The sequence below is a fragment of the Tachyglossus aculeatus genome, chromosome 12, assembly GCF_015852505.1.
Source record: "Tachyglossus aculeatus isolate mTacAcu1 chromosome 12, mTacAcu1.pri, whole genome shotgun sequence".
NCBI lineage: Eukaryota > Metazoa > Chordata > Mammalia > Monotremata > Tachyglossidae > Tachyglossus > Tachyglossus aculeatus.
The window spans coordinates 24,056,015-24,082,692 of record NC_052077.1 but is presented as its reverse complement, the minus strand read 5'-3'; the positions used below and the strand labels follow the sequence as shown (position 1 = coordinate 24,082,692).

Sequence of the window (26,678 nt, the reverse complement as noted above, 5' to 3'; positions counted from 1 at the left end):
GTGTACAGAGCACTGTACTAAGCTCTTGGACAAGTACAGTACAACAGAGTTAGTAAAAAAAAATTGAAAACAATTTTTATTGAGAGTTTACTCTGCATATGCACTATTATGGACTTTAGGGAACATTATAGAAGAGTGAAATCTATGATCTACGGTCCAATGGGGGAAATGTTATAAACAAATAAATGAATGTAACAAAAACACCCGCATAGACAAGCTGGGAAAGTATGGTTTTGATAGTTAAGATAGGTGCAGAACTAGGTTGTAGGGGTCTTCCTGGATGGTAATTGCCAATGGGTAGGGGTGAAATTGAAAGGCTCAGTCCTATGGCCAATTCTATTTTATAATCTATATTAATGAGCAAGAGGAAGGAATTATGGTTTATTAGGAGAAGCACCATGGCTTAGGGGATAGATCGCAGGCCTGGGAGTCAGAAGGATTTGGGTTCTAATCCAGGCTCCGCCATTTCTCAACTGAGTGACCTTGGGCAAGTCACTTCTCTGTGCCTCAGTTTCCTCATCTGTAAAATGGGAATTAAGATTGTGAGCCCAATGTGGGACAGAGGACTGTGTCCAACCCGATTAACTTTTATCTACCCCAGCACTTTTTACAGTGCCTGGCACGTTGTAAACATTTAATAGCATTGGGTGACATGCCTAATACTTTTGTGAGACAGGGTTTAAATACAAAGTTAATGACACAAAAGGGAAAAAAATAGGGAAAGTCAGTAGGTATAACTGCAGTGTAGTTCACATGGAGAAGAAAATAACTGCCACAAATTCAGGATGGGAAAGACTGGTGAGGCATAAGTGCAGCACAAAAAAAACCCTGGAGTCAATCAATCCATCAATCAATCAGTGGTATTTATTGAACACTTACTATATGCTGAGCATTGTACTAGGTGCTTGGGAGAGAACAGTTCGTAGAGTTGGTGGACACGTTCCCTGAGAAGTTTGAGTTGTAGGGAGAGTTCTAGTTCAACCAAGTTGAGTAAGTGTCAGTAATATAAGGCTGGGATTTTTCAAAGCCTACATGGGCTCATATCACTATCAACAGCATTTATTGTGTACCAGCCTTATGGAGAGCAATGAACAAAGCAAATCAGAACATAAAATCTATTGTTTTAATCCTTCTATTATACTCTGCACTAGTCCTTTATTTAGAGTACTGTGTCCACTTTTGAGAGAAAAAAATAACAAATATGATTAAAGGGTTGGAAAATGGGTAGAGGTTAAGGAATTGCAGTTGGATCTGAAGATTGGATGAATAAAGAAGAGAAGACTTGCAAGTATAATAATGATGATGATGGTATTTGTTAAGCACTTACTATGTGCAAAGCACTGTTCTAAGCGCTGGGGAGGTTACAAGGTGATCAGGTTGTCCCATGGGGGGGCTCACAGTTTCAATCCCCATTTTACAGATGAGGTAACTGAGGCACAGAGAAGTTAAGTGACTTGCCCAAAGTCACACAGCTGACGGTTGTTGGAGCCAGGATTTGAACCCATGACGTCTGACTCCAAAGCCCATGCTCTTTCCACTGAGCCAAGCTGCATTTTAATTGTCCTTACATATCTGATGGGGTTGCATTATAAGTTGTTCTCTTTATTGGCTAAGGCCTGAACAAGAGAAAATCGGTTAAAATTAAAACAGAATGATTTCAGGGAGACCTAAAAAATAATTTCTTCAAGGAGAGGTTGTGACGTCCCCATCCTGGGATATGTTTAAGGAATCTACTTACCCCAGATGGCATTTTTATGTTCGTGAAGGCAGGGAGCTGTACCAGATGAACACTTACGAGTCTCATCACAGCTCCCTGATTCTTTGATTTTTTTCCATTACTCTTTTTTAAAAATCTGTGTGTCTAGTTTTTAAAATTACAGTAATTTAAAGGGTTTATTTTTAAATGGATGTATGATTTATATTTTTACCAAACCCGGCAAGGTTGATAAACTGCTAAATAATTCATCATAATTTTGAGTACATTTAAACAAACACTCGAGATTTGTCTTCTCTGTTTCCCCAAAACAGGACTGCTAACTACTACTTGTCCTCTGGACTATGAGACCCAAAAATACTACATCCTGACTGTCTTGGCACTGGATGACGGCTTGCCTGCTCTCTCTGTCACTCAGACTTTGACAGTTACTGTTCTTGACATTAACGATGAGGCGCCAGTTTTTAAAAAACTCTCGTATGAAGCTACAGTGCCCGAAAACCAAGGGCCCGGACAGCTTGTCACAAAGGTGGAAGCCCTGGATAGAGATTCAGGTAATTTTGCTCCTTTCGGTCCTGGTTATTCTCTAAAATTATCACATATAAAATGAAAATGATAATGAAGCATCCTCCATGGAGATGCTTCATATTTATTTAACCTCCTATATACAAACGTGTACACACACAAACACACACATCAACGTTCGTAGCATATTCTTAAAAAGCCAATGTATTTTTATCTTTTCAAAAGTCAAAGTACTGGTATCTCATCTTTATAATGTTAATATTAATTAATGTTAAGCGCTTAGTACAGTGCAAGCGCTTAGTACAGTGCTCTGCACATAGTAAGCGCTCAGTAAATACGATTGATTGATTGACTAATAGAGTCATTTGACAAAATGTGCAGTCAGTAAATCAGTGGTATTTATTGAGCTCTTACTGTGTGCAGAGCACTGTACTAAGAGGTTGGAAGCGTACAATATAACAGAGTTGGTAGGCACGTTCCCTGCTCAAAATGAATTTACAGTCTAGAGGGAGAGACATATTAATATAAATAAATTGTGGATTTGTACGTAAGTGCTGTGGTGCTGAGTGAGGGGTGAATAAAGGGTGCAAATCCAAGTGCATAGGTGATGCTGAAGGGAGAGGGAGAAGAGGAAATGAGGGCTTAGTCGGGGATGGCCTCTTGGAAAAGGTATAATTTTAATAAAGCTTTGAAGATGGGGAGAGTGGTGGTCAGTCAGATATGAAGTAGGAGGGAGTTCCCTGACTGACCACCACTCTCCCCATCTTCAAAGCTTTATTAAAATTATAAATTATAAATTATATTTATTAAAATATAAAGTATATTATATGAAGTAGGAGGGAGTTCCAGGCCAGACAGAGGACATAGGAAAGGAGTCAGCAGCGAGACAGACATGACCTAGATGGCACTGGAGAAGATGAGGGTGGGGACTGGGTTGTAGTAGGAAATCAGTGAGGTAAGGCAGGAGGGAGCAAGATGGATGGGTGCTTTAAAGCCAATCAGTGGTAAGGAGTTTCTGTTTGATGAGGAGCTGGATGAGCAAGCATTGGAGGCTTTTGAGAAGCGAGTAGGCATGAACTGAATTATTTTTAGAAAAATGATCCAGACAGCAGAGTGAAGTATGGACTAGAGTGGGGAAAGACAGGATATAGAGAGGTCAATCAGGAGACTGCAGTAATCAAGGCAGGATTTAAGTGCTTGGATCAGCATAGTAGCAGTTTGGATGGAGAGGAACAGGACGTATTTCAGCAATGCTGTGAAGGTAGAACCAGCAGGATTTGAAGACGGATTGAATATGTGGATTGAATGAGAGCGATGAGTTGAAGATAATGCCATGGTTGCAGGCTTGTAAAACAGGGAGGATAGCGGTGTTGTCTACAGTGATCAGAAAGCAGGAGGAGGACAGTTTGGAAGGGAAGATGAGGAGTTCTACTTCGGGCACGTTAAGTTTGAGGTGTCGGCAAGACATAGGAGTAGAGATGTACATCCACTGGACATAGACTGCAAAAAAATTTAATGGTGTGCTATTGTTTGAGCTCTTAATCTCTGACTTTAGCTGTGTGGTTAGCATGATAAAATTCTATGGAATCTCCTTAACTGATTTTTAAGGCAGCAATTTAGTTACTGCTAGTGTGGTACTCTTTGGTGCAAGTTAACATGGAAGGCTTGGAAAGCAATAGGTTGAAGTGCTGTGGACAGTGTATTCTTTCTGTGGGCATCCAGAATAACCTGAAGGCTTGCCTGATTAACACCTGTTGCCTATCACCCAGCTAGTGGGTGATAACTAGGGTAGTTATCAGGCAAACAGCTGATAACAGATACAGCCATGCTGCCACGAGTTTGATGGTTAATATTTGGTTTTCCTGATGTAGATCGATATCCAAAACGTATTTTCCTAAGTAACTGTCTTTTAAAAATGTGCTGAGCCACATGGTCATCACCAACACCTTTGAAGTAAGCAGGAATTCTGCAAGTTGAAGGAGCATAGTCCTTCCTTAAATGCCTTAACAGTGGAAATCATACATTTAATGACGTCAGTGGTAAGAATTACAATTTCAGAGATGTTCAATTTTCATTATTCCTGGATTCAACTTTTGGAATATTATTTTAGTAGTGTAGATCCAAATAGTTTTGAAAACTAAAGGTAAATTTTTTCTTTTGTGCTAGCTTCATAATGCATTTTTCCTTTTTTCTATAAGATGGGCGGTAAATGCAAATCAGTCCTTCTTTACCCTTATACTTATCAAGAATTATACAGGATGAGTTATTGCATACCAGCATAATATTATATTCTTTTTAGCCAGTGTAAGAGGGGGACACAATTGAAATATTTTTGCATTTAAAGACTGATAATTTGAATTTAAATACCTAAATATATATTCCAGAAGTTGAACCAGGAATAGAAAAGTTAGCTTTTCTGGAATTGTAATTCTAGCATTTGATAGCAGTTGAATTTCCGGATGCTTACCTATGTATTTCTCTATTACCATATAAGAAGTCTAGATAAATGAATAATTCATTTTTCCCTTTTACCTCATTTTAAAAATTTCTTCTAAAGTAGAATCTGTGCATGTTTCAGTATATTTGCAAGGGAAGTGCTAAACAAATTTAAAAGGCAAATACTTGTAGGAAATAATATTAGTGAACGTGCAGAGAAAGATGCAGTATGGACTGGGTTAATGAGACCAAACAAATCAAATCAGTACAACTTTGCAGGTAATCAAATGAATTTTAGAAAGTATTTATTTCCTAAAAATGGGTATGTTCAAGCTGTGGTAGGTCCTGTTGCATTTGCCTCCTCAGTCCAGAATGGGGCAGTACGATCAAAGAGTTTTCTTATCGAGCTCTTTTAAGACATTTTCAGTTACAAAAACTAGAATTCACTGTGGCCCAATACTTTAATAAAAGATAATGTAACTACTTCTAAATCTCCATGATGGATTGTACATAGAAGCATGTATATTTTTGCACATAATAGGAATATATAATAATTTTCAGAGACATAGAATACCACTTTTAGTTTCTTAGTGGACACATTAGTTTTAGACAAATTTATTTTTCCTGTCAGATTATTTCAAATTAACTTCCTATGGGGTGGGCCGTATATTACTTCTTAGTCATTGGGGAGTTCTGTTGGATGGATAAGAGTGGATTATAGTTTGCATATTGTTTACAGAGTGGTTATTGTTTGCCATAAGGAAGAGGGAGTTCCTCATTTTTGTCCAGGTGAAAGAATAGCAATTATCAGAAATGGTCAGCTTGAAAATTCATCAAACTATCCGGATAATTGATGTAACTTTCAAAATTTTCATTATCTAGAATTCCTACAGTGTTTTGTTAGCTTTTCTAGTGTAGGCCTAGTTGCAGATTTGGGCAAATCAGATTACAGTTTATGCCTGAAGCAGGCGAAGGTGACTGTGACCAAAATCTTACTAATTCTTATTAAGATAAGGTAGTAGAACTTGTTCTTTTTAAAATAATGGCTATTATTTGTATATCTGCAGCTGCCTTAAGAAATTTACTGCGTTAGGGATTCAGATATAATTCAAGTATCACAATCAGAATGTGTTTTCCTGATTATTTGTTAAGGATGTATTCACCGTGAGAAATACTATAAGACTTCCCCTTGATTCTGGAGCAGTATTTTAAATACTTTCATATGTTTCGGAATCTCAGGGCTATTGTCCTTAAAGAAAGGTAAATCTGCTAAGCTGATGTGTTGTGTGCATATGTTTTCAAACACAGTTTTTTTCTGATTGATTGACTGGGAGAGTTCTGTCTGATGTATGCTTTTGATAGTCCTTACCTCTCATTTGCTTATCTTAGGGAGAGAATTGGACCGTTTAGATTTAATCAAGGTGCCATAGACTATAGTGATGGATGCGCGATCCAATTTTGCTAGGTTTTCCTGTATTGCTGTGAAGGATGGCAGTGTGGCCCAGGGTTCACAGTACACCCTTCTAATCAAGTCTGAAAAGAAGAAATCAACACTACTGTGGCCGATAAGGGGCTTTACAGGGAAAAGGTTTACAGTTCCAGAGGAAAAGACCGAGAACTATATCCCTTATACAAGATGCAGTTTGTAACAAATTTACTTTTTGAGTGTTACAAGGCATAATGTATAATAATCTAGTTTGGATCTGACATCAGCGGTCCTACTGATCTACATCATTTCCCATCCCATTTCAGAGGCTATTTACTCTGTCCATCTGAAAACCCAGGTCTCTCACATCTACTTTCATTTTCACATAAATGTTTCCCATTATTAATTGGTTGTCCTAGTCATAATCCCAGTATGCTATGTAGCTTTTCCAGTTCATCTTGTATGAAAGCTGACTACACAGAAAGATCTGTACAAACCCATTCAGTGACAAGGACAGCTCTTTCTCTCAAGATACGTGTGGGCATGCAATTGAACTCACTTAGATCACATAGGATCTGGTCAGCGGACTAAGCAGTTAGCTCTGCTTAAGGGAGTTATCCAAGGAAACTTTCGACATCCTAAGCTTACTACTAGCTTTAAGTCACTGAAGAGGATCAGTCTTCCCGATCCTGATCCTGAAGCTACGTACTGATCCTGAAGCTACGTAGCACATTCAAGTGGTTCTGCATCATGATCTTGTTTTGAAATTAGGTGAAAGTCGTGTGATAAGTTCAAAGCAGTTTAGTTATTCAAGGGAGTGGTTTGGCAATAGAGAATAGCATTGTTTCACCAAGAAACTCAATGGCCAACTACGATCTTCCTAGCTGTTCCCTTAAATATCATCAAGTAATAACAACAATTGTGGTATTTGTTAAGCGCTTACTATGGGCCTGGCACTGTAATAATAATAATAATAATGATGGCATTTATTAAGCGCTTACTATGTGCAAAGCACTGTTCTAAGCACTGGGGAGGTTACAAAGTGATCAGGTTGTCCCACGGGAGGCTCACACTCTTAATCCCCATTTTACAGATGAGGGAACTGAGGCACAGAGAAGTGAAGTGACCTGCCCAAAGTCACACAGCTGACAATTGGCAGAGCCAGGGTTTGAACCCATGACCTCTGACTCCAAAGCCCGGGCTCTTTCCACTGAGCCACGCTGCTTCTCTTAGCACTGTACTAAGTGCTAAGGTGGATACAAGTAAATCAGATGGGACACAGTCCATGTCCCATAGTCTCAATCTGTATTTTACAGATGAGGGAACTGAGGCACAGAGAAGTGAAGTGACTTGCCCACGGTCACACAGCAGACAAGTTGCAGAGCTCACATTAGAACCCAAGACCTTCGGAATTCCAGGTCCTTGCTGTATCCACTATGCCATTCTGCAAGGAAATTTGTCCCTTCATTATAAGGTTGTTGAAGACAGAGAACATGTCTACCAATTCTGTTGTATTGTACTCTCCCAATCACACACTAAGAGCTCAATAAATACCATTGATTGATTATAATTAATATATAAAATGTGTTACATCAAAGCTACTATTTTCATTCATTCATTCAATCGTATTTATTGAGCGCTTACTGTGTGCAGAGCACTGTACTAAGCGCTTGGGAAGTACAACTTGGCAGCATGTAGAGATGATCCCTACCCAACAATAGGCTCACAGTGTAGTATCTGTATAGTTGATGCAAATAACAGGACCACAGCCCTACCTCTGAGTTTTGTGGGAATACAGGGAGCGGAGAGGAAGGAGGAAAAACTAAAAAAGACATTTTGAGCCCATTGTTGGGTAGGGACCTTCTCTATATGTTGCCGACTTGTATTTCCCAAGCGCTTAGTACAGTGCTCTGCACACAGTAAGCGCTCAATAAATACGATTGAATGAATGAATGAATGAACAGACCAGCTTGCTAGTGCGGTAGTTCTGCTGCTGAAACTGCTAACCTGGACTGAATCTCTTGCTTTCATCATCATCAATCGTATTTATTGAGCGCTTACTATGTGCAGAGCACTGTACTAAGCGCTTGGGAAGCACAAATTGGCAACATATAGAGACAGTCCCTACCCAACAGTGGGCTCACAGTCTGATTTCCCTCATTTGGTAGATCCTGGAAAATTAGTGATTTATCAGCTGGCCCTAAAAGTATCTCCAGGCTTTGGGAAGAGTTGAAATTACTGGGATTTGCCAATGTTATACTCTCCCTGAAACCCTTTGGAAGAAGCATTACTTCCTTCAGGGCACTAGAAGGCTATTTAACTACTGCAAGTGGCAAATGCCCCAGCATGGTGAAGGACATTCTTTACATACTCCCAGAATGGCATGGAGTTTCAGGTAATCATTGATCCTTTCAGTGACACACACACCCCTGATTGGGATCTCGCTGTTGAAAATAGTGCTGTTGACATTGAGATCCCATTCAGGTATGTGGGATCTCATTGTCAACTGCATTATTTTCAAGATGCAGATTTCTTGCCCTTTTTTGCCCTCCTTGTGCCATGTATGCAGCAATGCACTAGTCTTCTATTACCCTGAAAAAGTTAGCGCCCATGGCAAAATGCCTGATTTGTCACCAGGAAGTGAATGAAGACAGTAAAGAGAGGAGGTTCACTAATGATTAAAAAATAAGGAAAATCTCGGAATTATTATGCTTTATATTGGTATTTTGAATTTTTCTATAGAGTTCAGAGGGTTACATTAAAACACGTTGAACATCAGAATTTTAAGATTGAAGAAATTGAGGTCCTTACTTGAGGTTACACATCAGGGCAGAGGTAGGCTAAGAACACTTTCACCTTTACCAACCTGGTAAAACATGGTGACTGTATAGTAAAACAAATAATAATTCCGAATGGTGAGGATGCAGGTAGAACTCAAACTTCCCTACTACTAATCCTTATGTAGAGTCCACTATGCACTGGCTGACAAAACATTCTTTTACTTTATAGAGCTGTTGATTAAGTTAAGGATGATTTATGAGCGATGGCAGCAATTTCCAATTAAAATTTTACTGCCACATTGAAATACCATATCCTAAGTTTTTTTTGGTCAAGGTGCGACATCATATTCCAGGTGCACTGATTGTACCAAATTGCCCACTATAGGATAATTGTTAATTAAGAAAGGAACACAGAAAAATTATTGAATGAAACCTGTAAATGCTGCAAACTTACACAGTGGAAATGAGATGAATGTCTGCTGCCCTTTGTGTATAATGTAGGATTAAACCTATTAAATTTGCTGGTCTGAATGATCTTACTACATAACCAGTGATGGAAATGACATTACAGTTCTATCAGGGGAGCACTGAAATCACAAAAAAATATAGGAAAAATTATTTTGAATTAGAAGAGGATAGGGATGTGAAAGCACAATTCTTATTCTTTGCAAGAGACAGAATTCAAATGCATACATACCCAAGGTGTCCCCTGTGTCCTCCTGTCCTGATTTTTGAGGGAAGACCAGGCTGAGTTGCTGAACACCATGTCACGAATTAAAAGGAGCAGCGTTTAGAGCCAGACGTTTACCCAGCGAGGTTGCAATTATCTCTCATTAAAACACAATTAAAGGTGTTCGAAGGAGTAATTAGGAATATGTTGTAGAGTGCACACTCATAAGAGCATTTTTATGGAGGGGAAAAAATCCTAAACATTCACTGAGGTGAACCCCATGAGACTTTTGAAAACCAAATATTTCATCTTGTGTGTTTTTCCCCCCCTCTGGCAAGACCAACGCTGGCAGTTTGACTATTTAAAGATTTTAGGCTGTTCAACATCTCCATCCACAGCCTCATTCCCTAGTGAACAGGTACAGGTAAGGTAATAGAAAAGCAGATTACTATGTGCAAAAGGGAAGCTGACAAGTTTTTTTTCTCTTTTCCTTTTCATCTTCCTTTAGGAATCAATTCTGAGCTTCAGTTTGAAATCCTACCAGGGGCCTTTTTTGGGTTGTTCCAGGTAAATTCGAAAACTGGAGAAGTGGTGACAGCAACTTCATTTGACAGAGAGGTGCGAGAGACATTCACCCTTAGAGGTAACAGATACTTATATTAATGGTGGGAGTGGGGCAAGGAGGGTTCCACCACATGTCTGCTGTGTGACCTTGGGCAAATCACACAATTATCTGTGCCTCAGTTACTTCATCCATAAAATAGGGCTTAAGTCCTCCCTGCCTCTGGTGTAGACTGTGAACTCTGTGTGGGACAGGGTCTGAGTCCAACCTGATTATCGTGTATCTACCATATTGCCTAAAACAGTGCTTGCCAAATAGTGGGTACTTAACAAATGGCATTAAAAAAAAAAGGGTTGCACTTGATCTGATCTTTAGATGATGCCCTGAGGGGTGACTTGATTTTGGTGCTGACCATTTACTGAATATTTTGCTGTGTGTAAGAACTCTGTATATGGTGTTAATAATTATTATGGCATTCGTTAAGTGCCTACTATGTGACAGACACTGTACTAAGCACTGGGGTGGATACAAGCAAATCAGGTTGGACACAGTCCCCGTCCCACACAGGGCTCACAGTCTCAATCCTCATTTTACAGATGAGGTAATTGAGGCACAGAGAAGTAAAGTGACTTGCCCAAGGTCACACCGCATACAAGTGGCGGAGCTGGCATTAGAATCCATGACCTTCCAACTCCCAGGCCCGTGCTAAAAGTTACCTGATTCCTGTCCATAAATGCTCACAGCCCCCTGAGGCACACTGGCAGCCAGAAGTAGGCCAATGGGCAACAGTTAAGAGTTTGAGAATTGATTAAATAGCAAGGCACAAGTATATAAATGAATCAGTAATAGATAAGCAGAGAAGAATGCTGAAGTGGCTAAGGGAAGGGCCTGACCCGGAAAATAACATGGAGTAATTGGGAAATGTTTCATGGAGGAGGTAGCTTTTTAGAAGTGCTTTGAAGGAGGGGAGGGATGTGGTTTGCCAAAGTCAGTGGGAGTTAGTATTCTCAGTAGGAAAAAGGTGTGTTGAAGGGATTGGATGTGAGAGAGTCAGAAGAGAGGGAGCCAGCTATTGGAGAGCTGTGAAGTGTGGGCAAAACAGCCCAGCACACCAACAATGCGGTCAGAACCAGACAGTTACCTCACCTGTCCTGGGTGTTGTTTTAAAATGGTATTTATTAAGCATTTACTATGTGCCAAGCACTGGAATAGATATTAAGTTAATCAGCCCGAATACAGTCCCTGTCCCATGTGGGGCTTACAGTCTTAAGTAGGAGGGAGAACAGATATTGAACCTCCATTTTGCAGTTGAAGAAACCAAGGCGCAAAGATGTTAAGTGACTTGCCCAGGGTCACACAGTGGACATGGGCAGAGGCAGGATTAGAACACAGGTCTTCTGGCTCCCAGGCCTCTGCTTTATCCACTTGGCCACAGTACTTCAGAGTCTTTATTGTTTAATACAGGCTACTGATCTGAATCACCTTTCTTGAAATCTCCTAGTTCTGGTGCAAGATGGTGGAATCCCTCCTCTCTCCAGCACCACAACGATTCTCTGCACTGTGGAAGATGAAAATGATCATGCTCCAAGGTTTATCCTTCCTATTCCTGAGATCCGCGTTCCAGAGAACCAAGAACCAGAGATTATCTATACCATTTTAGCCAAAGACATGGATTCAGGGAATAATGGAGCAATCCAGTATGAGATAATTGGTAAGTTATTCCTCTCCCCACTGCCAGAAGTCCACTGAGGCTCTAAAGGACACATTGACTGGTGAGTAGTTATTTTGTTTTCAGAGTTTTATAAAACCTGTGAAAAGTCTCCGCAGAAGGAGGAGGGAGGGAGAAGAAAAAGTAAGAAGGCCCTTGAGACTACATCTCTTACTTCCAGAGCACTCCCCCAAGTGCTGCAACAACAGCTACTTAATGAATTAACCCCTACACTTCTCTTCTTCCATCACTACAGTTCACTTGTCTCTTGTGTGCCACTATCACTGCTTAGACAAATAATCTTTTCTTTCCTCCTCAAAAATCAGGGTCGGTGGAAAATCATGCTGTGGAGGCAGTTGTGCAAGGAAACATGGTATTTTGTTTATCCCTTGACCATCACAGTGGTATTTTAAGTAATTCCTATGCCACCATATCTAGATTAGCTTGGAAGAATCAGTGCTTCTGGTGGACTAGTTATGCCACTTTTTACTTTTATCCTAATTCTCTTGCTGTAGGATTTGGAGGGCTCTACACCCAGTTGCGTGCTCTTGCATGTGTGAGGTGATGCTAAGCATGAACGGTTGGAATGTGTATAGAATTAGATAGATTAGATTCATTCATTCATTCACTCATATTTATTGAGTGCTTACTGTGTGCAGAGCACTGTACTAAGCGCTTGGGAAGTACAAATCGGCAACATGCAGAGACAGTCCTTACCCAACATCGGGCTCACAGTCTAGAAGGGAGAAACAGACAACAAAACAAAACAAGTAGACAGGTGTCAACACCATCAGAATGAATAGAATTATAGCTATATACACATCATTAATAAATAGAATAATAAATATGTACAAATAAAATAGAGTAAAAATATGTACAAGTGCTCTGGGGAGGGGAAGGGGGTAGGGTGGGGGGTTGGTGAGAAGGGGAGGAGGAGAGGAAAAAGCGGGGACTCAGTCTGGGAAGGACTCCTGGAGGAGGTGAGCTCTCCTTAGATCTAAGGTCCAGCCAGCATACTTCCCTATTTATTTATATTGATGTCTGTCTTCCCCCGCTTCTAGAATGTGAGCTAGCTGTGGGCAGGGATTGTCACAGTTTATTGTTGTATTCTTTCCCAAGTGCTTGGTACAGTGCTCTGCATACAGTAAGCACTTAATAAATATAATTGAATGAATGCATGATGAACCTCTATCTGGTAACTGGTGAGATAATCTCTCCACCCTAAAATAAGCATCTTTAAATACAAAGTTTGTAGAAAATTTACCATTCTCTTCTCTCTGTCTCTGTCTCTCTCTGTGTGTCTGTCTCTTTCCTCCCTTCTCTCCCTCCCCATTTTCTGAAGGATTTAGTTGGCTTTCTGCTGTGACCATGCTAACTCATTCACAATCTCCCCAACACATTCTTTTACTTGGATGCTTGTAAATCTTCCTTGCCCTCTTAACTCCATTATATTCTGTGCCAGGATGGGATTGTGGATGTAGCCGACAGATCAGGCAGATACGTATTTCTAGCTTATTTGTAAGATATCTTTCAGTTGGGTTTAGGACCTTTCTTGCCTTGGAATTCAGGTTTATCCTTTGCCCTATGGATTCACTTTTAAGAGAAGGGATGGGGAGCTAGGTGAGAGAGAAGGCAAACTCACTTGTTATTAGCAATCTTTATGGACTCTTTGAATTTGTGATCAGAGTTGACAAAGGGTCACATAGTGTAGTAATGTAGTTACAGTACATTTTATGAGGCCTACCAATTTGGATAAAAGACATACACTTTTAAAGTAGTTATTTGAACTGTGAACATGCTATCCTGTAGTCACTGTTACTTCCAGCCACTGAATTAAATCACACGGGTTTTAATTTGTGCCAAGGTGCAAAAATATTCCAAAATCCCTAAAATGCATCAGCTGTCTTAAAAATTGGATTATGACATTGTACTAAGTTACAGTGGTGTCAGTAAGACAGCTGGTTTTTATCAGGTCCATTAAGGAGCCATGTTTTAAATTTCTTGTCATATCCTATCCTTGAGGTCACAAGGAAGCAGGGACGTACACAGGAGAAAGAAGAAATTGAGTGGGGACATGGATGGTATTCAAACTGGATTATGCAGGGGGAGCACATCCACCAAGCTAGCTCTCTTCCTCCCTTCAAAGCCCTACTGAGAGCCCACCTCCTCCAGGAAGCGTTCCTAGACTGAGCCCCCTCCTTCCTCTCCCTCTCCTCCCCCTCCCCATCCCCCCCGCCTTACCTCCTTCCCCTCCCCACAGCACCTGTATATATGTATATATGTTTGTACATATTTATTACTCTTTTTATTTTACTTGGACATATTTATCCTATGTATTTCATTTGGTTTATATGTTTTGTTTTGTTTTGTTGTCTGTCTCCCCCTTCTAGACTGTGAACCCGCTGTTGGGTCGGGACCGTCTCTATATGTTGCAAACTTGTACTTCCCAAGTGCTTAGTACAGTGCTCTGCACACAGTAAGCGCTCAATAAATACTATTGAATGAATGAATTGTCATCGATGGGAATTTAGACATCATCAAATGGAAGAACATGAAGGGTCTGTGACAAACTGTATATCATTTGTGATTGTTTTAACTTTCCCCTTATTATCCTTTTAAAGGGGGAAATACTGAAGAATATTTTACCCTCAACCACACTTCAGGAGAGCTCTCACCCTCCCGCAGCCTTGACCGGGAAGATGTTAGCAATTTCACTCTCATCATTGAGGGCCGTGACTTGGGCAACCCACCCAGAAGTTCTTCAACCCAGATACAAGTGACCATCTTGGATGACAATGACCATAGCCCTGCCTTCCCTTTTCCCCATTATCACATCTCTGTGAGGGAAGACCTTGAAGTAGACTCAGTCATTCTCACACTCTCTGCTACAGATGAAGATGAAGGTCTGAACAGACAGATCATGTACTCTCTGTGTGATGCTGATGCTTTTACCATTGACAGTGTGACTGGCACTTTAAAAGTGACAAAGTCTCTGGACCGGGAAACCAAGTCCCAGTATTTTTTCAGGGTCATGGCCAGTGACTGTAGCATTCAGGGCCCACGAAGCACCGTAGTCAATGTAACGGTACAGGTGGAGGATGTGAATGACAATAATCCCGTTTTTGAGCAGAACCCCTTGAATGCCTTTGTGTCCCTTGAAATGGCTCTAAACCAGACTATTGCCATAGTAAAAGCTACGGACGCAGACCTGGGACTCGGTGGATCTGTGGAATTTAGTTTTGCAGAAGCTGACCCCAGGTTTCACATCGATGGACATTCAGGAGAAGTTAGACTTCAAAAGTTCCAGGCTTTGGAAAGTTTCCCTATCTGGCTGCTTGTTAAAGCTGAGGATCGGGGAGACCCAGCTAGAGCGTCCATGTGTTTCCTGGTCATTCATATGGAGGACCAAGAGATGGGGATATCATTCAGCCGCAGTCTGTATGAAGGAACGGTAACTGAAAACTGTGAGGCAGGTGAGTGCGATCATCTTCTGTGTGCAGTACTTGTTAGAAATTGCCCAACAAAAACTGTGTGCTCCATACTTAGATTTTCCCAGTTCGTGTAGCTCATTTCATTCGTTTTGTACTCTTCAAAATGTTTTGTCTGGTGTGTTCTGGCCAAAATGTATATATTATTGGAAAACAAAGAAGGAGCCTCCTTTAAGTAAAGTGGAATTGAAGAGGCTTGAAAGATTGAGATCTCTAGTAAGCTCGTTGTGGGCAGGGAATGTGTCCACAAATTCTGTTGTGTTGTACTCTCCCAGGTGCTTAGTAAAGTGCTTTGCACACAGCAGACACTCAAATACCATTCTCTCTCTCTCTCTCTCTCTCTCTCTCTCTTTCTATATATATATATATATATATAAATACCATTCTCTCTGTATATATATACATCTGTACACACACACACACACACACACACACATATATATATGTATATATATATATATATATATATATATATATATGAGAGAAACATTTTGTGGGGTACCTTAACTTTCTGATCTTTATTACAACACATTTCACAATATCCAAAGATGATTTCAACAGTTAATTTACTTTGACAACTCAGTAGATCTCTAATTAGCCCTCTTGAGGTTCTTTAGGGTTTGATGCCAAGGTCTCGGGCTTTCAGTGATGGTATTCTGTCCTTCCCAACTCCTTGAGACCCTTTCCTTGCCAGATTTGTATTAGCCTAAAATATAAGGACCAAAGAAGCTTTTTGGAGGCATCAGTGAATCCTAAAAAGGAGGCTCAAGTAATCAACTCACTCCCAGCTCTGCCAATTGTCAGCTGTGTGACTTTGGGCAAGTCACTTAACTTCTCTGGGCTTCAGTTACCTCATCTGTAAAATGGGGACTAAGACTGTGAGCCCCCCGTGATCACCTGATCACCTTGTAACCTCCCCAGCGCTTAGAACAGTGCATTGCACATAGTAAGCGCTTCATAAATGCCATTATTATTATTATTTTTTTCTCAAGGCTCTGGAGTGTAGGATATTAATTCTCAAATTCATTATGTTTCTATACTACTTGATTTTGTGGTCATCTTGTTCGACTTTTGCGTGACCATTGTAAACAAGTATTGCTTTATTGTATAAAATATTTCTGCAACAGTAAAGAATATGTGCTTTCATAGTTTGGAACGCCTACTCTTTATTTTAAGCATCTTTTATTACATTTCCTTTGGAATAGGCTAATATTTTCAAAATTCAAAATAAGTGCAAAGGAATGTCTACTTCATTAATAAAATTAAATCCATCAGGTCTGAGCTCCCCAAAGTCACTCCCCCGCCTTCTCCAACCCCCCGGTTCTCAACGCTCTCCACTACTCTCCCATCCTTCCCAGCAGTATCCTCAGAGGAGATCTCCTCCCCCGTCTCAAGTGCTACTCCGGCCACCTATGCTTCTGATCCTATTCCCTCTCATCATATGAAATCTCTCGCTCCATCCCTCTCCCCTCCTTAACTTTCATCATCAGCCGCTCACTCTCCACTGGTTCCTTCCCCTCTGCCTTCAAACATGCCCAAATCTCTCCCATCCTGAAAAAACCTTCTCTTGACCCCACCTCACCTTCTAGTTATCGCCCTATCTCCCTCCTACCATTCCTTTCCAAACTCCTTGAACAAGTCGTCTACATGCACTGACTCGAATTCCTCAACGCCAACTCTCTCCTCGACCCCCTCCAATCTGGCTTCTGTCCCCTACATTCCACCGAAACTGCCCTCTCAAAGGTCACCAATGACCTCCTACTTGCCAAATCCAACGGCTCAAACTCTATCCTAATCCTTCTTGACCTCTCAGCTGCCTTCAACATTGTGGACCACCCTCTTCTTCTCAACACGCTATCCAACCGTGGCTTCACAGACTCTGTCCTCTCCTTGTTCTCCTCTTATCTCTCCGGCCATTCATTCTCAGTCTCTTTTGCGGGCTCCTCCTCCCCCTCCCATCCCCTTACTGTAGGGGTTCCTCAAGGGTCAGTTCTTGGTCCCCTTCTGTTCTCTATCTACACTCACTCCCTTGGTGAACTCCTTCGCTCCCACAGTTTCAACTATCGTCTCTATGCTGATGACACCCAAATCTACATCTCTGCCCTTGCTCTCTCTCCCTCCCTCCCTCCAGGCTCACATCTCCTCCTGCCTTCAGAACATCTCCATCTGGATGTCTGCCCGCCATCTAAAACTCAACATGTCCAAGACTGAACTCCTTATCTTCCCTCCCAGATCCTGCCCTCTCCCTGACTTTCCCATCACTGTTGACAGCACTTCCATCCTTCCCGTCTCACAAGCCCACAACCTTGGTGTCATCCTCGACTCTGCTCTCTCGTTCACCCCTCACATCCAATCCATCACCAAAACCACCACAACATTGCCAAGATCTGCCCTTTCCTCTCCATCCAAACCGCCACCCTGCTTATTCAATCGCTCATCCTATCCCGACTGGATTACTGCATCAGCCTCCTCTCTGATCTCTCATCCTCCTGTCTCTCCCCACTTCAATCCATACTTCATGCCACTGCCCAGATCGTCTTTGTGCAGAAATGCTCTGGGCATGTTATTCACCTCCTCAAAAATCTCCAGTGGCTACCAATCAATGTATGCACCAGGCAAAAAGTCCTCACCCTCGGCTTCAAGGCTCTCCATCACCTCGCCCCCTCCTACCTCACCTCCCTTCTCTCCTCCAGCCCAGCCTGCACCGTCCGCTCCTCTGCTGCTAATCTCCTCACTGTTCCTCGTTCTCACCTGTCCTGCCATCGACCCCCGGCCCATGTCATCCCCCTGGCCTGGAGTGCCCTCCCTCCGCACATCTGCTGAGCTAGCTCTCTTCCTCCTTTCAAAGCCCTACTGAGAGCTCACCTCCTCCAGAAGGCCTTCCAAGACTGAGCCCCTCCTTCCTCTCCTCTTCCCCCTCCCCATCCCCTCCGCGTTACCTCCTTCCCCTCCCCACAGCACCTGTATATATGTATATATGTTTGTACGTATTATTACTCTATATATTTTATTTGTACATATTTATTCTATTCATTTTATTTTGTTAATATGTTTTGTTTTGTTGTCTGTCTCCCCTTTCTAGACTGTGAGCCTGCTGTTGGGTAGGGACCGTCTCTATACGTTGCCAACTTGTACTTCCCAAGCGCTTAGTACAGTGCTCTGCACACAGCGCTCAATAAATACGATTGAATGAATGAATGAATGAATGTCTGTAAACTTTATCTGTTTGTTAGAAAAATGTCGTATTCTAAAAAGTAATGGCAACCTCCAAAACATTTGTTTTAACACCTAAAAGCCTATGTGACGTAGATAAAATTTTAATGAAAAACTCACTGAGTTTTCACACTAGAGTCGTTTTTTGTTTCTGAGCATTTTTTTCTAATAATGTTCCTTAATTGACAGACCCAGTTCTTCTAGAAATCCTATAAAATTACATGAGAAGAAATCTAGCCCGGGAATCTGGTGGAAAAGCAGATGTGGTCTTAATGCAAATCTCATCATTTCTTTTGTGTTTTTATTTCTGTTCCTTTTAATCAGGAAGGAGGGAATTTTGTGTGAATGGTAAATTGACAGCCTTCAAACCTATGTTTCAGTTCTTGGCCACTACCTACTGTAGAATTATAGAGCTGAGAGGAACTTCAGGAGTTCACCCAGTCCACCTCCTGCCTTGAGGCAGGACTGCATTTAAAAGCATTCCCACCTATCAGCTACTTTGGGAATTTCTACAGAAGGAGAGCCCATCATTTTCCTTAATAACTTATTTCAGCTACATTTTAAAGGCAATTTCCTCCTATTGTGTGATCTAAATAATAGGTTTTTTTCTCTTTAAAGTTGTGTATCAATCAATCAGCCCCCTCCTATCTCACCTCGCTACTCTCCTACTACCCAGCCCACACAATTCCGTCAATGACTCTTCCCACTTTAAAAGCCTTATTGAAGGCATGTCTCCTCCAAGAGGCCTTCCCTGACTAAACTCTCCTTTCCTCTTCTCCTACTTTCTTCTGTGTCATCTTGACTTGCTCCCAGCCCCACAGCACTTATGTACATATCTGTAATTTTATTTATATTAATGTCCGTCTCCCACTCTAGACTGTAAGCTCGTTGTGGCCAGGGAATGTCTCTTACATTGGTATACTCTACTCTCTTACTAAGCACTTGGTATGGTGTTCTACACAAAGTAAGCACTCAGTAAATATGATTGACAAACTTACTGGTCTTTTGGGTAGGAGACGGAGGGAGTTCCAGGCCAGAGGTTGGACATGGATAAGGGTTTGTAAGTAGGTTGGTGTTAGAGTGGAGTGAAGTGTATTGACTTGATGAGTAGGAGATCATCGAGGTAAGTTAGGAAGTGGAGAGCCCATTGAATGTTTTACATCTGATGGTAAGGAGTTTCTGTTTGTTGCAGAGGTGCATGGGCAACTACTGGAGGTTCTTGAGGCATGAGGAGACATGGACTGATCCTCTTTTTAGAAAAGTGATCCAGGCAGCTGAATGAAGTAATGACTGGAGTTACGAGAGACGGGAGGTGAGGAGGCTGGTGCAGAAGTCAAGGCAGGAAATAAGTGCATGGATCATCACAGTAGCAATTTTTATGATGAGGAGAGGGGAAGGATTTTAGCAGTACTGTGAAGGTTAGAACTGACTGGATTTGGTGACAGATTGAATATGCGGGTTGAGTGAGAGAGATGACTTGAGGATAATGTCAGGGTTATGGGTTTTTGAGACAAGAACAATAGTAGTGTTGCCTAAAGTGATGGGAGAGATTGGGAGGACAGGGTTTGGGTGGGAAGAGGAGGAGTTCTGTTGTGGACATGTTAAGTTCGAGATGGTGGTGGTGTATCCAAGTACAGTTGTCATTCATTCATTCATTCAATCGTATTTATTGAGCGCTTATTGTTTGCAGAGCACTGTACTAAGCGCTTGGGAAGTACAAGTTGGCAACATATAGAGACAGTCCCTACCCAACAGTGGGCTCACAGTCTAGAAGGGGGAGACAGAGAACAAAACAAAATATATTAACAAAATAAAATAAGTAGAATAAATATGTACAAGTAAAATAAATAGAGTAATAAATACGTACAAACATATATACAGGTGTTGTGGGGAAGGGAAGGAGGTAAGGTGTGGGGGATGGAGAGGGAGAGGAGGGGGAGAGGAAGGAGGGGTAAATTCAAGACTGCAGAGAAAGAGTGAGGTCAGGGCTGGAGATGTAGATTTGGGAATCATCTGCATTAAGATGGTAGTTGAAACTCTAATCCCAACTCTGCCACTTGTCTGCTGTGTGACCTTGGGCAAGTCACTTAAGTTCTCTGTGCCTCAGTTACCTCATTTGTAAAATGGGAATTAAGACTGTGAGCCCCATGTGGGACGTAGACTGTGTCCAACCTGATTATTTTGTTTCTACCCCACTACTTAGTAAAGTGCCTGGCACATAGTAAGTGCTTAACAAATACCACTAAAAAAACAAACAAACAAAAAGCAAATTTTCCAAAGCTGATCTCATCCCAGGGGTAATTGTTTCAGAAAGCACTAGCAACATATGGACAGCTATTGTTTGAATGATGAAAGGTGAATGAGGAATGAACTCTTTGTAAGAAGCTGAACTATATCAGGGGAGTTATGGAGAAGGGGGTTTGACAGGTGAGAATTAGTGAGAATAGATCATTCAAAATCAACTGAGTGATTAAAATAAAAATTTATAGGAAGTGTCGGATATTTATTGAAAAAATTTCAAGTCAAAATTGACAAGGATTCATTTAAACATGCATGGTATAGAATCTCTTGACTGTCAACAATTACTGTACCAAACTATTTCCATGGCTATTGATCACTGTAAATACAGAGTACTATTTGATAGTTACATAGTTGTGGTTTTATGCAGATATTTTACTGTTGCCATGAAGTCTATAATTTTCCCCATCCCCCCCCGTCTTTTGTAAGAGGAACAAAAAAAGTGAATTGAAATGCAGTAAACTCTGTTAGCACACTATTTTGTTTACAAGTGAAATCCACAAAAGCCTGAAAGTAAAAAAGTTGGATTATTGTAATGTATTTACTCTCTCTTGGTTCTGTGCAAAGTTGAACAAACCACTTTGATTGTCAGTGCTTTTATACACCTACCATAATATGGTTTGAGGAATTCATGGGTGATTTATGCAACTAACCAAAGGCAACATTAATTTCAGGATGGGAATCGGGGGAGATTAATCATAGATTCATGGGACCCAAAACAGATCTTGAGATGTTGTCTTCCTATCTTCAGGTGGATGAGACTTTATCTCATTTTGAGAGAGCCCCAGAGGAGAAAATTCACTATCTTACTTCATAACCTATTCCAATATTTAAGCAATATTACTATCAGGAAGTTCTTCCTTTCACTTACTTAAATCCCTCACGCTTTAAAGTTTAAGCCCTTTAGCTCTGTTGAAAGTAGAGTACACAATGGCTGTTTATGAAACTCATATGAAGCAACTCCTTATATCTTTCAAAACTATTATGAACCCTTTCCTCAACCATTCTTTGTTTGAGGTAATTAATCCCAGTTCCTTCCACTTTTCCTCGTAGGTTTTATTTTATAGTTTTTTAATCTCCTTGTGACAATCCTAATGTTAATGTGAGAAATATAACTTTTGTACTTGCAGGCTTTGGCATCTTTGAAGTTGCCATTTATTTAGGAATTCTGAAAACTTCCTTTTCAAAGAAAATTTGACTAGCTCTCCTATGAGGGCTAAACAGCTCCAAGCAACTCTATACTCATCTTTGTCCTTGTACACATGCTAGTCATCTTTGTATTTTCTTTTGTAATTGGGCATGTAATAAGCATCTTAACCAATGTAGAAAGTGTGCTAACAGCGTATACGGCTGTTTTTCTTCATGCTGTCATGCGTAAGAGTAAATGACAAGCCAGAGGACATGAAATTTCCTGTGTTTAAAAAGCAAATTGTATCAGGAAGTACAAAATCATGATTGTACATTGAAAGTGAAGCAAACAATACTACTGTGATGCCCAATCCCATATAAAGCCAAGGTTATTTTATGTTAAAAGCATGTCCTTTGGAATGTAATGAAGGAAGTACCAGTTTATAGTAGAATTTGTGAACAGGTTTCACTCTCATCATTAAAATCATTTACCATATGTGCTAAATGACTCCATTATTGGCTAGGAATGAAGAGCATTTGGACATTTTAATGAATGTTTGTTAAATTTTGCCACAGTTTTTGCTTTAACATGTTTTGAAGAAGGCAGTTTTTCAGTGCCACAGTTTTCACCTTTTTTCTGCTCTTACCCCTTTCTTTTTTGCTGTATTTTCGTTGAATTTGCAGTTCTGCAGACGATGACACAACCTTGCTTCCTTTTAGACTTAGAAAAATCCCTGCTAACTTTGCAACAAATTAGTTGAGGAAATTCCCAAGGGAACTACTATTCCTCCTTAGGGCCTATTCCTTGAGTTCTCACTTAAGTTGCTTTTTGCTCCAGTAAAATCACAAAGTTAATCAATCAATCGTTTGTATTTATTGAGCACTAACTTTATGTTCTAAGTGCTTGGGAGAGTGCAGTATAGCAAAATTGGTAGATATGTTCCCTGCTCAAAATAATAATGATGGCATTTATTAAGCGCTTACTATGTGCAAAGCACTGTTGCTCAAAACAATTTTACAGTCTAGAAAAAGACATTAATATAAATAAATGAATTACAGATACGCACATAAGCATTGTGGGGCTGAGGGAGGGGTGAATAAAGGGTGCAAATTCGAGTGCAAGAGGAACAAAGAAGGGAGTGGGAGAAGAGGAAATGAGGGCTTAGTTGGGGAAGTTCTCTTGGAAGAGATGTGCTTTTAATAAAGCCTTCAAGGTGGGAAGAGTGATTTTCTTTCAGATAAGAAGAGGAAGGGTATTCCAGGCCAGAGGCAGGATATTAGGGAGAGGATGGCAGTGAGATAGATGAGAGCCAGGTACAGTGAGTAGGTTGGCATTAGAAAGGTAAAGTGTGTGGACTGGGTTGTAGCACAAAGAAAGCGAAGTAAGGCAGGAGGGGGCAAAGTGATCGCGTGCTTTAAAGACAATGGTAAGGAGTTTCTGTGCGATATGGAGGTGGCTGGGCAACCACTGGAGGTTCTTGAATGGGGAAACATAGACTGAATGTTTCTGTAGAAAAACAATCCGGGCAACAGGGTGAAGTATGGACTGCAGTAGGGAAATACAGGAGGCAGGGAGAAGTTTTGGCGGGAGTGGTAGGTAGAGCTATCAGTCCTACTTCACTGACACCATTATTAGTGAGTCCCAGCAATTAATGTCATGTGCACTAGTCAGTGACGGAGAAAACATTGTTGATAGTTCACAAGAAAATATGACTTTCAGACTGAGTAATCATGAACCAGGTTTCACAGCGCTGCTTTTTGTTAATCTTGTGGCTATGACTGTAGCCTTTTCCGTGGTTTCAGCAGCACATCCCTCATCCTGTTTGCAAATTGGGACAGATGTCTTAGAGAGAAAACTCTCTATGCCTCAGAACTATCCAGGATAGTTTTTGTGTTTTAATGTTATTTTTAAAGTGCTTACTAAGTACCAGCGTGGCTCAGCGGAAAGAGCATGGGCTTTGGAGTCAGAGGTCATGGGTTCGAATCCCAGCTCTGCCAATTGTCAGCTGTGTGACTCTGGGCAAGTCACTTCACTTCTCTGTGCCTCAGTTTCCTCATCTGTAAAATGGGGATGAAGACTGTGAGCCCCCCGTGGGAAAACCTAATCACCTTGTGACCTCCCCAGCGCTTAGAACAGTGCTTTGCACATAGTAAGCGCTTAATAAATGCCATTATTATTATTATTATTATTACCAGACCTGTTCTAACCTCTGGGGTAGATACAAGCTAATCAAGTTGGACACAGTCCATGTCCCACATGGGGCTCACAATCTTAACCCCCATTTTACAGATGAGGTAACTGAGGTACGGAGAATTTAAGGGACTTGCCCAAGGCCACAGAGCAGACAAGTGGTGGAGCCGGGATTGGAACCCAGGTCTTTCTGCCTCTGAGGCCTGTACCTGTATCTACTAGGCAAGCAGTTTCATGAAGCTCTCCTAGAGGCTTGCAGTATCTTAGAAAGAATCCATTCCAAACCATAATTCCTGACTGATACCACCAGGATAATCACTGTAGGTGAAATCACCTCTGCAATAAGAACTGCCCTCCTATTCATCTTTCACCACCCCTCTCATGGGTCTTTCTAGCTCTGCTGCTAGTAGCCTAGTTGATATCCTAATTCCACAGCTATCAGTTATAATTAAAGAAAATACAATAGTTCAATAAATTATGTTTTCAGATCTTGCCAAGAGCTGCAAAACACAATATTTAACACAGTGCTGAAAAGAGCATCAGGTTCCTGCATAGAGAAGCAGTGTGGCCTCATGGAATGAGCACAGGCCTGGGAATCAAAGGATCTGGGTTCTAATCCTACCCCTGCCACATGTCTGCTGCGTGACCTTGGACAATTCACTTAACTTCTCTGTGTCTGTTACCCCATCTGTACAATGGGGATTAAATCCTACTCCCTTCCTACTTAAACTGTGAATCCTGTGTGTGACAGGGACTGTGCCTAACCTGATTAGTGTGTACCTACCCAGTACTTATAACAGTGTTTGGCACATAGTGCTTACCAAGCACCATTAATATTTATTATTATAGGCATTCTCTCTGTACACTTAATGTTTTCCCACAATCCTGCAAAAACAGGTGTGAAAAGAAGAGGCTATCTCTCAACCTTTATGTGTTTTTTAGGATACAGCCTTAGCCTTGGGCAATACAGTACCCCCCGCCCCCCAGGTACCATCACAAGGTAATTGATAAAATGGTGGATGACATTTCGGCTTTGGAGTCAGAGTTCATGGGTTCAAATCCTGGCTCCGCCAATTGTCAGCTGTGTGACTTAGGGCAAGTCACTTAACTTCTCTGGGCATCAGTTACTTCATCTGTAAAATGGGGGTTAAGACTGTGAGCCCTACATGGGGCAACCTGATCACGTTGTAACCTCCCCAGCGCTTAAAACAGTGCTTTGCACATAGTAAGTGCTTAATAAATGCCATCATTATTATTATTATTATTTAGTGTCACCTCAGACATCTATTGCCTGAATGTTTCAAATGGGAGAAACTACTGCTCACACCCTTCCCCTTCAAATCTGCCAGATCACAACTTTCCCCATTTTCAAAGCCTCCTGAAATTCCAACTCCTCCAGGGGCCATTCCCAGATTTTTTTTTCTGTCCATGCACTCCAAATCACAAGCTACAATATCCAAATCCATCCACAGCCCTTTCATACAGAATAATTTGTATACTTGTATACGCTAAACCCTTACCTACTCATCTTTCCATTCCTTTTCCATTCATTCATTCATTCATTTAATTGTATTAAGCACCTACTGTGTGCAGAGCACTGTACTAAGCACTCGGGAAAGTACAATACAGCAATAAAGTGCGACAGACCCTGCCCACAACAAGCCCACAGTCTGGAGGGTGGGGGGAGACAGACATCAGTGCAAATAGACATCAATATAAATAAATAAAATTACAGATATATACCTAAGTGCTGTGGGCCAGGGAGAGGGGGGAAGAGCAGTGGGAGCAAGTCAGGAAGATGCAGAAGGGAGTGGGAGATGAGGAAAAGCAGGGCTTAGTCTGGGAAGGCTTTTTGGAGGAGATGTGTCTTCAGTAAGGCTTTAAAATGGTAAACTTCTGTCTGGCATGTGGTGGATTTGAGGAGGGAGGGCGTTCCAAGCCAGGAGTGGCAATATATCATTTTGTGTTTGCTCCCCCATTAAAATGCAAGGTCTTTGAGGACAGGACACATGTCTCATACTTCTGTTATACTCTCCCTAGTGTTGAGTAAATAGTTTCCGGCACATAGTAGATGCTCAGTAATTATTACTGATTGGTTGCAAGGATCAGAGACACTTTCTTGGTCCCTACATCCTAGATGAAACTGTGGGGTAACATATGGACCTTTTGCTCTGACATTCCTGTTCTGAACCAATTCCTTTTATTTTTTGCAGGTACCTCTGTTGTGACCGTAGAAGCTTCTGCTCTTAATTCAAGGGGAACAGCATTAACTTACTGGATTTTGAGTGGAAACGAAGATGGGGCTTTCTTCCTGGACACCAACACAGGTCACAAATTTTGCACCTTCTGATCGATTTGCATCCTACTGTATGGATTACTTCGTTTTTTATATCAATATTTAAGTGTCTTGAAATCTTGAAAAGCCCCTCAGCCATTTCTCTTATTTGTACACCATGTAGTTTACTCATCAAAACTTCTGTAAATAAGCAAACAGAAGAGTTTATTCAGGCAGCCCATTAAGAAGGATATCAAATCAATA

At 41.1% G+C, this 26,678-nt stretch overlaps 1 protein-coding gene across 1 annotated transcript in view; it reads left to right on the top strand.

Annotated features, from left to right (window-relative positions):
• DCHS2 (dachsous cadherin-related 2) overlaps positions 1–26,678 on the top strand; it is a 149,226-nt gene that overhangs the window by 99,544 nt on the left and 23,004 nt on the right. The window contains exons 10-14 of the mRNA XM_038755050.1: positions 2,029–2,268; positions 10,060–10,194; positions 11,615–11,824; positions 14,443–15,294; positions 26,353–26,466. Coding sequence (XP_038610978.1) covers positions 2,029–2,268; positions 10,060–10,194; positions 11,615–11,824; positions 14,443–15,294; positions 26,353–26,466 — 1,551 coding nt within the window. The remainder of the gene's footprint in view (positions 1–2,028; positions 2,269–10,059; positions 10,195–11,614; positions 11,825–14,442; positions 15,295–26,352; positions 26,467–26,678) is intronic.